Raw genomic sequence first — 12,438 nt, 5'->3', positions numbered from 1 at the left:
AATAAAAGGCCACTCTAAAATGTGCAGTTGTCACACACCACAATGCCAGAGATGTTTCAAGTTTTGATGGAGTGTGGAATTGGCATGCTGACTGCAGGGATGTCCACCAGAGCTGTTGCCAGATAATTGAATGTTCATTTCTCTACCATAAGCCGCCTACAAACGTCGTTTTAGAGAGTTTGGCAGTAAGTCCAACCAGCCTCACAACGACAGACCACGTGTATGGCGCCATATGGGCGAGCAGTTTGCTAATGTCAACGTTGTGAACAGAGTGCCCCATGGTGGCAGTGTTGTTATGGTATGGGCAGTCATAAGCTACGGACAACAAACGCAATTGCATTTTATCGATGGTAATTTGAATGCATAGATACCGTGAAGAGATCCTGAGGCCCATTGTCATGCTATTCATCCGGCCCCATCACCTCATGTTTCAGCATAATAAGGCAGCACGGCCCCATGTTGTAAGGATCTGTACACAATTCCCTGGGAAGCTGAAAATGTCCCAGTAGTTCCATGGCCTGCATACTCACCAGACATGTCACCCATTGAGCACATGTAGGATGCTCTGGATCGAGATGTACGACAGCGTGCTCCAGTTCCGGACAATATCCAGCAACTTTGCACAGCCATTCAAGAGGAGTGGGACAACTTTCCACAGGCCACAATCAACAGCCTGATCAACTCTATGCAAAGGAGATGTGTCACACTGCATGAGGTAAATGGTGGTCACACCAGATACTGACTGCTTTTCTGATCCACGCCCCTACCTTTTTTATGATGGTATCTGTGACCAACAGATGCATATCTTTATTCCCTGTATTGTGAAATCCTAACGAAAGATCTAAATAATTTAATGAAATTAACTGATGCAATGTAACATCTTTGAAATGGTTGTTTATATTTTTGTTCAGTATACATTGTTTACATAGTAAAACAAGCCTATTTTGGGTTCTGACGATGTACGACATTTGAACAATTTTTTAATAAACAATATGTAGATATAATTCATTTACAAGTCCAAAAATGGATGCACCAATTACAGATTGCAACAAATCATGTAGTCATTCTTTTGTGATAATATTACAGAAAACCACTACCCAGACAGACAAAATATAACTTATCCTGAGATATGGCTCACTAGAGATCATAAAGATGCTCGTTTTAAGCTTATCGTCAGATAACATAACAGATTTCTGTACAATAGCCTATGTCAAAACCCAGAATTCATTTTCTGTTGAGATGGTTCGCCTTCTCTTTCTTCTAGGCTGGATAAAGGTTGAGCACCTGGAAAGGATGGAATGAAGAGGGGAGGAATGATCGCTGAGATCAGAGATGAAACTTATGGTGTCGGAGAAAGGATTTTTCACCCAGATGTAAGTGTTGCCCGGCACTAGTTCAGGGGAGCTGCAGTGGTCGGGTAATGTGAGGTAGTGAGGGGAAGCCATGGCTTTGAAATGGCCATGCGAGGCAAGCAAAGACAAGGCGTTTACCATCCCGATGGACCGCTCGTTCATCTTCACGGACACACTCTCCACTGTCCCCAGCAGACCTGGACAAACACACACACACTTTCAGATCAGCGTTGTGAAGCCAATGTACATCAGTGTCAAAATGAGAGTAGATTCAAGGGCTTCCCACTGTTCCTACTAAAGATCAAAGTAGTGAGTAATGTTTCCTGTCATCTTCTGCTTCAAACTGGAGGCCTTACCTCTGCTGTGACACAGGACTTCAGTCTTCAGATCCCCCAGTGGTAGAAGTCTGGGTCCTGAGGATAATGAACAACAGTTTAATCAAATGGACAGAGACATCAGAAGAAGACTCCTTTATCTTATATGAACTAGATATCGAATTCAATATTCATATCACTTGTCTGACTTGTAGGTTGGTCTTTCAGAGACCTTTCAGAGATAAACAGACGCAACTCAAGCTGTGGCATAAATCACAGATCGATTGTATCCTGTTCCCACTGACCTGGAATCACGTTCTTGGTGGTGGTGTGTGGTTCAGGCCTTGGGTGCAGAACCCCGGCGCAGCAAGACCACAGGGAGGCATTGGGGTAGCGGTGCCCACAGCAGGTGAACCCTGGCTGGGTAGGATAGAGCAGGTCTAGCCCTGGGGCAGAACAGCAGGTCTGGGTGGAGCCGGCCTCCATCAGAACACTCCCACAGCACTGGGTATTTTCTGTGAGCCTGCCCTGAACCTGCAGGTCGTACAGAGTCCCTGCACAGCACTTCATCTGGCCGCTGCTGGGGTTGTACACCTTCCCTCCACAGCAGGACATGTTTCCCAACCTGTTGTGTCTGTGCAGAGAGAAAACATTTGACCTCCCAATAGAAAGAGAGCTGTCATGTTGGGTGAACTCAGAGCCATATTGTACAGATTATTTATCATTTAATGGATTTTACCCATTATACTTTGATGAATATAGCACTCAAGGAAATGCAATCTGGAGAGTCTAGCAGCAATAAGAATGATTCGTTTTAGCCCATTGATTGCTTGTTTCATGGCCAAAGTATTGAGTAATGGCATCGGTATAAATTCAGACTGCCATGCAACTTCCTGAGGACCTAACTAGGAGGTCGTGACCCACAGTTTGAATGACAGGGTTAGAGCCTTTAACATTGGAGCATTGTTTGTTAATTATGTGTTCGACCACGTTTCCACAGACTTTAGATCAGCTTGTGAAGCCGCTGAAGAGTGTAAAAACATGCAGTACATATAACATCAAATATGTGTCGGGTATGCCCCCATACATGGTACACTTTTCTGTATTCCAAATAAACACACTTCAGTCAATAATTAACAACATTTACTTGGAACAGACATTAGTAACATTCCTCAAATGCCAAACAAGAGTCAACCAGTTTCCTCCTAGAGTCAGACACCAAGGTCAAGCACAAGTCACACAACAGGGCGAAGTACAAAAAACAACTACCCATTGTCGGACCCCTTTCTTAGAGACCAAAAAGCAGACACAACATGTCTTAAGAGATGTCTGGCTGTCTAACTGTCTGAATGCCTCTGACTGGAACAAGGGAAGTGAAGTGCAGAACAGTTGGGGACCTTTTGGCTGCAGCAGTAGACGCCCTGTTGAACCATGTCTGGGAGGCTAACATACAGTAGTCTGTATGACATGGCGCATCCATTTGGCCGCCCACAGAATTGTTCCACATCCTGAGGGAGTGGAACAGTGGGAATGTTCTTTTGAGTCACAATTAAATCCATCAATGTCTCTCGCACACAAAGATGCACACCCAGTCTCACACAGTGGGTGGGGAAATCGTTTCTGCAGTTAATTATAGTACAAACGCGGAACGTTAGTCCATCGTATCCGATGACGACTTCCACTTCCGAGTTAACGGTGAATTATTTGGTGACTGTAGAGTCCAATCTGAGATACACAAACTTTATTGCAGGTGGGGCCTATGCAGTCCGTGTTGGAGGGGGCAAGCATGGTTGCACGTCTCCTGAGCAGTTTTTGCTGTCTTCTTTGTGCTCCTCTCTGGCAGAGCTGCCGACCGTTCCACCTGGCGGCAGCTCTGCCAGAGAGCGTCCACCAGGTCTGTGGGTTCGATGTTGCACTTCTTCAGCAACGTTTTCAGCTGGTCCTTGTAGTGCTTCATCTGCCCCCCTGCAGAACGCCGGCCAATATGTAGCTGGCTATACAGGATCTTCCATGGCAAGCACTCCTGAGACATTCTAATGACATGCCCAAGCCAGCACAGTTGGTGTTGGGTGACCATGGCCTCCATACTCTTGCAGTTGGTCTTAGCAAGTATTTCTGTATGCGCCACACGGTTGCACCAGGTGATTCATAGGATTGCTGCAGGCATCTTATGTGGAATCGCTCGAGCTGCTTGTTGTGGCGACTGTAAGTGACCCAGGCGTTACAGCTGTAAAGAAGTGTGGTGATGCAGATGGCTTGATAGACAGCGACTTTGGTGTGGAGGTGGAGATCCCTGTTTTGGAAGACCTTGTGTCTGAGTTTCCAGAAGGCAGCAGATGCTTGCTTACTCCAAAGGGCACTGACTCCTGCCCTCCTATGGCCACCCGAGCCATCCTCCCATCATGGAACTGGCAAAGGATGTTGACAAATTTGTCTGGACAGACAAATTTGAGTAGAGTAGTAGTTCCCTGCTTACAGTGTCAAAGGCCTTGGAGAGGTTGACAAAGGCCATGAAAAGGTCCTGTTGTTGTTCACGTCACTTCTCCTGGAGTTGCCGTGCCGTGAATATCATGCAGACGTACTCCTCTTCTTTCTGAAGCCGCATTGTGACTCTGGCAGCATCACCTTGGCCAGGACCTTGCAGGCAACAGCCAGAAGGGATATCCCTGGCTGTTGCCGCAGATGGACTTGTCACCCTTGTTCTTATATATGGTGACAATGTTTGCAGGCCGCCACTGTTGGGGGACGATCTACCGGTCCCAAACCTTCTGGTGCAGAAGTAACCTCCCTAATTAAGTAGCTCTGCCGGGATGCTGTAGGCACCAGGAGTCTTATTGTTTTTGAGGGAACGGAGAGCTGATAACACCTTTTGGAAGGTTGGTGGATGGTTACGGTCTTGAATGGGTAGACGGACAGGCAGTTCTTCCAGGATGGAGAGATCTGTAGGAGAGCGCTGATTGAGCAGTGCTTCAAAGTGGTCAGCCCACCTGATCAGGATCTTGTTTTGGTCCTTCAAGAGAGAGACCATCAGCTGTTTTCAGGGTGGTGATGGAGTGACTTCTAGAGCCAGGGGTAGCTTTAGCTGAATTGCATGTAGTTTTTGTCTGCATAAATTTGGATTTCCTGTGCCTTATTCGTCCACCATTCGTTCTGCAGAGCATGCAAGGTTGTTTGCACGGCCTTGCGTGATGCACACCATTGCTGGCAGAGGGTAGCAGATGTGGGGCTGTTGAGTGGAGCCCTGTGCGCTTTGTGGATATTGTCCAGTAATGTTGCGATGGTGTCCGAGTTCTCATCAAATCAGTCTTGATGTTTCCTACCTCTGTAGCCAGTGGAGTGGGCCTCTGCACTCAGAAGAGGCTCAGTCTCCCTCAGCATTTCAGAGAGAGAGCTAAGGAACCTTCACAAGCTGGGTACAGTGCAGATGCCTCTTAAAGGTACTTCTGCAGGCGCCTATTTTCACCTGGAGTTAAGCCAGTATCATACGGTGATCTGTCCAGCATTCGGCACCCCTCATGGCACGTGTCAGCAGGACGTCAATAGTGTCAGAACGTCTCACTATGCAGTAGTCGATCCGGTGCCAGTGTTTGGAGCGTGGGTGCATCCATAGCGTTTTATATTTGTTCTTCTGCTGAAACAAGGTGTTAGTGACAATGAGATCAAAGCTGTTCTTAGCGCCTTAGTTCTGCCCTTAGGCACTCTGAACTGCTCTTGCGGACAGTGATAACCCCACGTCTTTGGGATAAACTTCCTACAATTTCCAGCCTTCCAGAGCTACTCACTTGTGTCCGTTGCAGCAGATTTCATTCCAAGGGTAGTATGTCTCCTCCCCACAGCAGTGTTTGCCTGGATCGTTCAGATGAACTCGTGTGCCACACACCATGTCACGGGATAGCAGATACAAGTGGCCACCTGGGGAGCACTGGTACCCATCCTCCACCGCACGGTGCAAGGTCTGGTTACAGCACAGCACCCCTCGGTCCTCTACACCATACGGAGTTGTACCGCAGCACTGGGAGAGAGACACACCAGTCAGCAGGGTAACAACACACACACAAACACACAGCATGTACAACAGACACACATACAGACAATTTCATACACTCACAAACGGTAGCATGCAAATTCACACACAATCTCAAAAGAAAGTCCACATGCTAGAAAAGAGAGTCAAACTTTCTTACCAGTCAACACATCCTCTACCGACAGAGTGTGAAGCGATAAAGGAGACCCAATGAGAACTATTGTTATCCATTGTCTGACTAACGCACACACAAACGAGGAGACACTAACTGGTTGTGGGTTGGGACTTACAGAACTAACGATGCAGATGGAAATGACATAGTACAGCATATAGCCCAAGTAAAGCAATCACCAATAGAAATAGTAATTGGTTCTAAGCAAAACATGGGACATATTTTCTCCCTAATAGACTTTTAGATCAAGCACCAGTCTAAAATATTGGGCTACAGGTATGAACATTCTGACAGGACTGAAAATGGGTCTGTGGACAATGTATAGATTCAGGCTCGTCTTCAGATATTTAGACTTTTTACTTCAATTTGACTGAGATGAGGACACATTTTTTACATAGCGGAGGAGGTTCAGTGAACTAAGCTTTAGCTATAGGCCTAAGATCTATGGGCTAATGGACTTACCAGGTTTTTCCCAAACACCCTTCTGGACAGCTTCCCGGCACAGCAGATGTTGATGTCTGGATTGTAACAGACACAGCTAGCACCTTTGTAGACACCTGGTTAGAGAGATGGGAAGGATGGAGGACAGTGATAGTGATGGAGGTGACCCACATGGAAAAAATACTAGTTTACTATAGAACACTACAGAAATTACTAGAAAATTCTATAGTAAACTGCAGTATCCTACTATAGTATCCCTCAATCATGTGTAGTATTTACAATACAACGTTGTAGTATAGAATACTACAGTAAATAATAGTGTTATCTGAAAAAACACTACTGTAAAAAATACAGTAATGTCCGCACAAACACTACAGTCCACCCCCCCCCCCCACCCCATTTTTATTAAACTATAGTAAATACTACAGTATTTTATGTTCATATATACTCTGCCCATTCCCCTCCACCATATCCCAATTTGGGCCACCCATAAGTGACAAACCAATATGCCAGGTATAGACCAAATTGTGTTCCTTACAGGTCATAGAAAAGAGCAGAATCACTGAACTATCCAGAGCACAGTCCTGCCTTATAGAAAATGTGCTCTTTTAGTATTTCTTCAGTAGGTTTCCTCAAGGAGAAAGCCTCCACTTCTATGTCAAAGACAATAAAATAAAAACACTATAGTAAATACTAAAGTAATGCAAAAGCAGTACAGGAATACTACAGTATAGTACAGTCCACAGAAACACTACATTAAATACTACAGTAGAGTACAGTCTGCAAAAACACTACATTAATTACTATAGTATATACACTACAGTTATTTTACTACATTATATATACTATAGTTATCTGTAAATACTACAGTAAAGTCAGCAAAAACATAACAGTGAACACTATAGTATTTATACCATAGTATACGATAGTATTTTTTTCAAATCAAATTAAGAATGGTAAATAATCCATGTCAACCAGGCTAATATGGAAAGTATTCAGACTCCTTTGCTTTTTTCTACGTTACAGCCTTATTAAAAATAAAAAACAAATACCTTATTTACTTAAATATTCATACCCTTTGCTATGATACCTGAAATTGAGCTCAGGTGCATCTTGTTCCCATTGATCTGTAATACTCCGGGTGTCGTGGGTGTGGAGTCAAACGCAGGAGACAGAGAGTACAATGCTGTGCTCTTTAATTGCACCAACGCACCACAGGGTGCTCACAATAATAACGGCCCCAAAACACAGGGAATGAAAAATGACTACTGAAAAATGCACGACCAGGAACTAACACGTTCCTCTACTACAGAGCCGAAGGTTACAATGAATAATCCCGCACAACAACCAGGCGGGCCGGCTGTCTAATAAAGACAAACTAATTATACATAAACAGGTGCTACCAATAAACATACAAGGAGGGGGAGGAAAGACAATCAGTGGCAGCTAATAGGCCGGTGACGATGACTGCCGAGCGCCACCCGACCGGGAAGGGAAACCACCCTCGGTCGGACTCGTGACATGATCATCCTTGAGATGTTTCTACAACTTGATTGGAGTCGTACCTGTGGTATATTCAATTGACCCAATGGTCACTCTGATAGAGCTCCAGAATTGCTCTGTGAAGATGTGAGAACCTTCCAGAAGAACAACCATCTCTGAAGTACTCCACCAATCAGGCCTTTATGGTACAGTGGCCAGATGGAAGCCACTCCTCAGTAAACAGCACCTAAAGGACTCTCCACGAGAAACAAGATTCTCTGGTCTGATGAAACCAAGATTTGAACTCTTTGGCGTGAATGCCAAGTGTCACGTCTGGATGAAACCAAGATTTGAACTCTTTGGCGTGAATGCCAAGTGTCACGTCTGGATGAAACCAGGCACCTCTCATCACCTGGCCTATACCATCCCTACAATGAAGCATGTTGGTGGCAGCATCATGCTGTGGGGATGTTTTTCACCGGCAGGGACTGGGAGACTCGTCAGGATCGAGGGAAAGATGAACAGAGCAATGTACAGAAAGATCCTTGATGAAAAGGAGGTCCAGAGCACTCAGGACCACAGACTGGGGTGAAGGTTCACCTTCCAACAGGACAACGAACCTAAGTATACAGCCAAGACAACGCAGTAGTGGCTTCGAGACAAAATCTCTTGACAGACTTGAAAAGAGCTGTGCAGCAACGCTCCCCAGCCAACCTGACAGAGCTTGAGAGGATCTGCAGAAAAGAATGGGAGAAACTTCCCAAATACAGGTGTGCCAAGCTTGTAGTGTCATACCCGAGAAGACCCTAGGCTGTAATTGCTGCCAAAGGTTCTTCAAGAAAGTACTGAGTAAAGGGCCTGAATAATTATGTCAATGTGATATTTCAGTTTTTGCTTCGTCCTTATAGGATATTGTGTGTAGATTGCTGAGGAATAAGGCTGTAATGTAACAAAATGTGGAAAAAGTGAAGGGGTCTGAATACTTTCTGAATGCACTGTACGTGTGCAATAGATAAAAAACAGGTGAGACAAATACGTCAATCATTTTGAAAAAAAGTTGATATAATATAGGGAGAATGTTTTGAAAGGGCAGCCCCCTGTGAGCATGACACATTTTATAGAAAAGGTTGTCTACTTTCTTGTTTGGGCCTCTTGGAGACAGAGTGTTGAGGGAATGTATCCAAAAGGACTCCAAACGGAAATCGTCAATGTTACAGATTCTACAGACATGTTTTAACTGACTGATCGGGAGGCTTTTCTTTAGGAGGATTAGGGTGGAAACTACCACATCTTAGAAGCGTGTTTCGTTCTGTGGGCTTGCTGTATAGATCGGTGAGGAGTGTAATTTTCTTTGGTGATCTGAATGTCAAGGAAACTGACACTAGAGTAATCAAAGTACGTGGTGAAACGAAGATGATCATTTTACTTATTAAGAAACTCATGTAACATCTCAAGACTCCCATTAAATAATACCAATACATAATTTATATAACGTCGATATAGTTTGATCTTCAATAGAAAGGGATTTTGCTCAGGGTTGAGAATACAATCGTGTTCTATATGTCCCATAAAGATTGGCATAATTGGGGGCCATCGTACTCCCCATAGCAGTTCCTATTGTTGGTAGAAAAAAGTTACTTCTATACATAAAACTGCTATTTGTGAGTACCAACTTTGCTAGGTCTCTGATACATGAGGAGCTAGGCCCGAGGGTCCATAGGGCATTGTTCTAAAAAGAAGCTCAGAGCCTCTAGGCCACCTTGGGGGGGTATTGACAATCTTCGCTCTCGCACTAACTCTCTTTTATCCTGTCATCTTTTATCCTGGTGTCCCCCAGGGCTCGGTTCTAGGTCCTCTGCTCTTCTCTCTATACACCAAGTCACTCAGCTCTGTCATATCCTCACTGGTCTCTCTTATCATTGCTTGGCGGGTGACAACTACTTCTCCTTCACCTTCACCCCTTTTGACACCAAGGTGGCGACACGTGTCTCTGCGTGCCAGACAGATATCTCAGCTTGGATGTCAGCCCACCACCTAAAACTCAACCTCGACAAGAAGGCCTGTCTGCTCAAAGACATCTCCATCATGGTTGACAACTCCAGTGTCGCCCTGCCAGAGTGCAAAGAACTTTGTGTGACCCTGTCGTTTTCTGCAAAGATCAACTCAGTGACTCGCTCCTGTAGGTTCATGCTTTACAACATCCGTAGAGTAAGACCCCACCTCACACAGGGAGCGGCACTGCTCCTAATCGAGGCACTTGTCATCTCCCATCTGGACTACTGCAACTCACTGTTGGCTGGGCTCCCTGCTTGTGCCATCAAACCACTACAACTTATCCAGAACGCTGCAGCCCGCCTGGTTTTCAACCTTCCCAGGTTCTCCCATGTCAACCCGGTCCGCCGCACACTCGCATCCACTAAAATACCATGGTGCTTGCCTACGGAACAGCAAGAGGGACTGCCCCTCCCTACCTTCAGGCTATGCTCAAACCCTACACCCCAACCTGAGGACTCCGTTCTGCCACCTCTGGTCTCTTGACCCTCCCAACCCTACGGGAGAGCATCTCCCGCTTAGGCCAGTCCAAGTTATTCTCTGTCCTAGCACCCCAATGCTGGAACTGGTGAAATTGGAGGGCGCGCAATTAAAATAAATAATCATAAAATTAATGGATATTAAACATTTAGGTACATACAGTGGGGAGAACAAGTATTTGGTACACTGCCAATTTTGCAGGTTTCCTACTTACAAAGCATGTAGAGGTCTGTACTTTTTATCATAGGTACACTTCAACTGTGAGAGACGGAATGATTTATATTCACATAAACAAATAATTGATTAAAATACACTGAAGGTCTACAGTAGTCTCAACAGCACTCTGTAGGTTGGCACCATGGTTTAGCCGGAGGACAGTTAGCTTCTGTTCTCCTCTGGGTACATTGACTACAATACAAAACCTAGGAGACTCATGGTTCTCACCCCCTCCCATAAACTTACACAGTAATTATGACAACCTCCGGAGGACGTCCTCCAACATATCAGAACTCTTCCAGCATGAACTGACATGTTGTCCACCCAATCAAAGGTTCAGATAATTAATCTAGTACTGAAAGCCTAAGCTACAGCTAGCTAGCACTGCAGTGCATAACATGTGGTGATTAGTTGACTCAAAGAGAGAGAAAGACCATAGTTGAACAGTTTTGAGCAAAATTTATTTCTTCCAAAATTAAGGAGAAGCAAGAGAGAGAGAGATTTGGTTGTATTTTTAAAAAAATGCAGCTAGCTAGTTTAGCCTACTCAAACACCCAGCTAGAACAGAGAGGGGTGCTATGTTAGCTAGCTATGGCTATCTAACACTGGAACTCCAAGTCAAAGTAAGCTTTTGATTTTATTATTTTATTGCCACCGGGGCACGCTGGTGTAACTGCTAAACTGCTTTCTGACTGTACTGTATGACTGTAGCCGGTTTAGTAACGCATTAGTTCTAGGTGACTATGACGTGACATCGATGTAGGCTGTGTATAGCGGTTAGTGGTCATGACATGAAGGTTTGGCTTCAATTTTTTTTTTGCCTGGTCATAGACAGCTGATGTGTTGTGTAGTGAAGTCCACAAGCGAAGAAAAGGTGGGAGGAGGAGAGCGCATACAGTAGATAGTTGCGCAAAGTGTTTTTATCTGGCTGTTATGAAAGTGAACTGTTTGCATGTGATCAGGGGTGTATTCATTCCGCCGATTCTGTTGAAAAACATTTCTTAAACAGAAACAAGCATAATCAAGTCACATTTGATTACTCAAAATTCTCTTGACCTGTCCACCTATGTACATTTTATTTCATAGGCCAGGTTGTAGCAACCTCAAGATGGGTACAAGGAAGGTTTGAGTATCATGCAGTAGCCTAAACCTATCGATGGTACATTGAGCTGGGTGAATGGAATATGAATGACAGTAATCTAATATGCTCCAATAGAAACAAGACGAAGCTCTTAAAAAGTATCATCCTCCCTCAATTTAAATGGCACCGACCGCCACTGCTCTAGATTATTTAGGTAGGTGCGTTTCACAGTGGTGTATGACCCGATGAAGATCCAACTTGGATCAAAATGTTATCTTTATTGTGCTCTGATTAAATCACCCTGGGACCATACCAGAGTTGCTGAGATTCCTTTTTTCTTCTATGGTAATAAAGGGCCACGCAAATCCAACACTACAGCAAAGTTTCATATAAAGCGATGTTTCAGGGACAATATGGTGCTGATTCATGCATGGGTAATGGTCTGGTAATAAAATAATCATACATGGGAAAAATTCCACTAATTGTTTGTTTCATTTTCCATTTTTGGTCAGCCAACCATTCTGGAGATTTTAGCATGTAACCTTAAGTTGCACAGTATAATTATTACTTGACTAGAGATTTTACAAGAAACACTTTAGAGAGCGGCCAAGTGAAACTAAAGTCATATCTTTTGAAATACTTATCATTACTTCTTATTTTTTATTTTATTGAACTTTAAAAAAAAAAACTTGGCAAGATAGTTAAGAACAAATTATTATTTACAATGACAGCCTACCAAAAGGCCTCCTGCGGGGATGGGGTCTGGGATTAAAAATAAATGTAATAAAACAAGAGAAACAAGATCACTACAAGAGAAACACAAC

At 44.2% G+C, this 12,438-nt stretch overlaps 1 protein-coding gene across 1 annotated transcript in view; it reads right to left on the bottom strand.

Annotated features, from left to right (window-relative positions):
• Positions 1–789: 789 nt before the first annotated feature.
• LOC110507416 overlaps positions 790–12,438 on the bottom strand; it is a 28,643-nt gene continuing 16,994 nt past the window's right edge. Inside the window, exons 8-12 of the mRNA XM_021587399.2 lie at positions 6,325–6,419; positions 5,449–5,678; positions 1,972–2,300; positions 1,709–1,765; positions 790–1,549 (exon numbers count right to left, since the gene is read on the bottom strand). Coding sequence (XP_021443074.2) covers positions 1,206–1,549; positions 1,709–1,765; positions 1,972–2,300; positions 5,449–5,678; positions 6,325–6,419 — 1,055 coding nt within the window. The 3' untranslated portion in view covers positions 790–1,205. The remainder of the gene's footprint in view (positions 1,550–1,708; positions 1,766–1,971; positions 2,301–5,448; positions 5,679–6,324; positions 6,420–12,438) is intronic.

This window comes from Oncorhynchus mykiss, chromosome 27, assembly GCF_013265735.2.
Source record: "Oncorhynchus mykiss isolate Arlee chromosome 27, USDA_OmykA_1.1, whole genome shotgun sequence".
NCBI classification, from domain to species: Eukaryota; Metazoa; Chordata; class Actinopteri; order Salmoniformes; family Salmonidae; genus Oncorhynchus; species Oncorhynchus mykiss.
The sequence above is the reverse complement of the archived record's forward strand: the minus strand, read 5'-3'. Positions and strand labels throughout refer to the sequence as shown.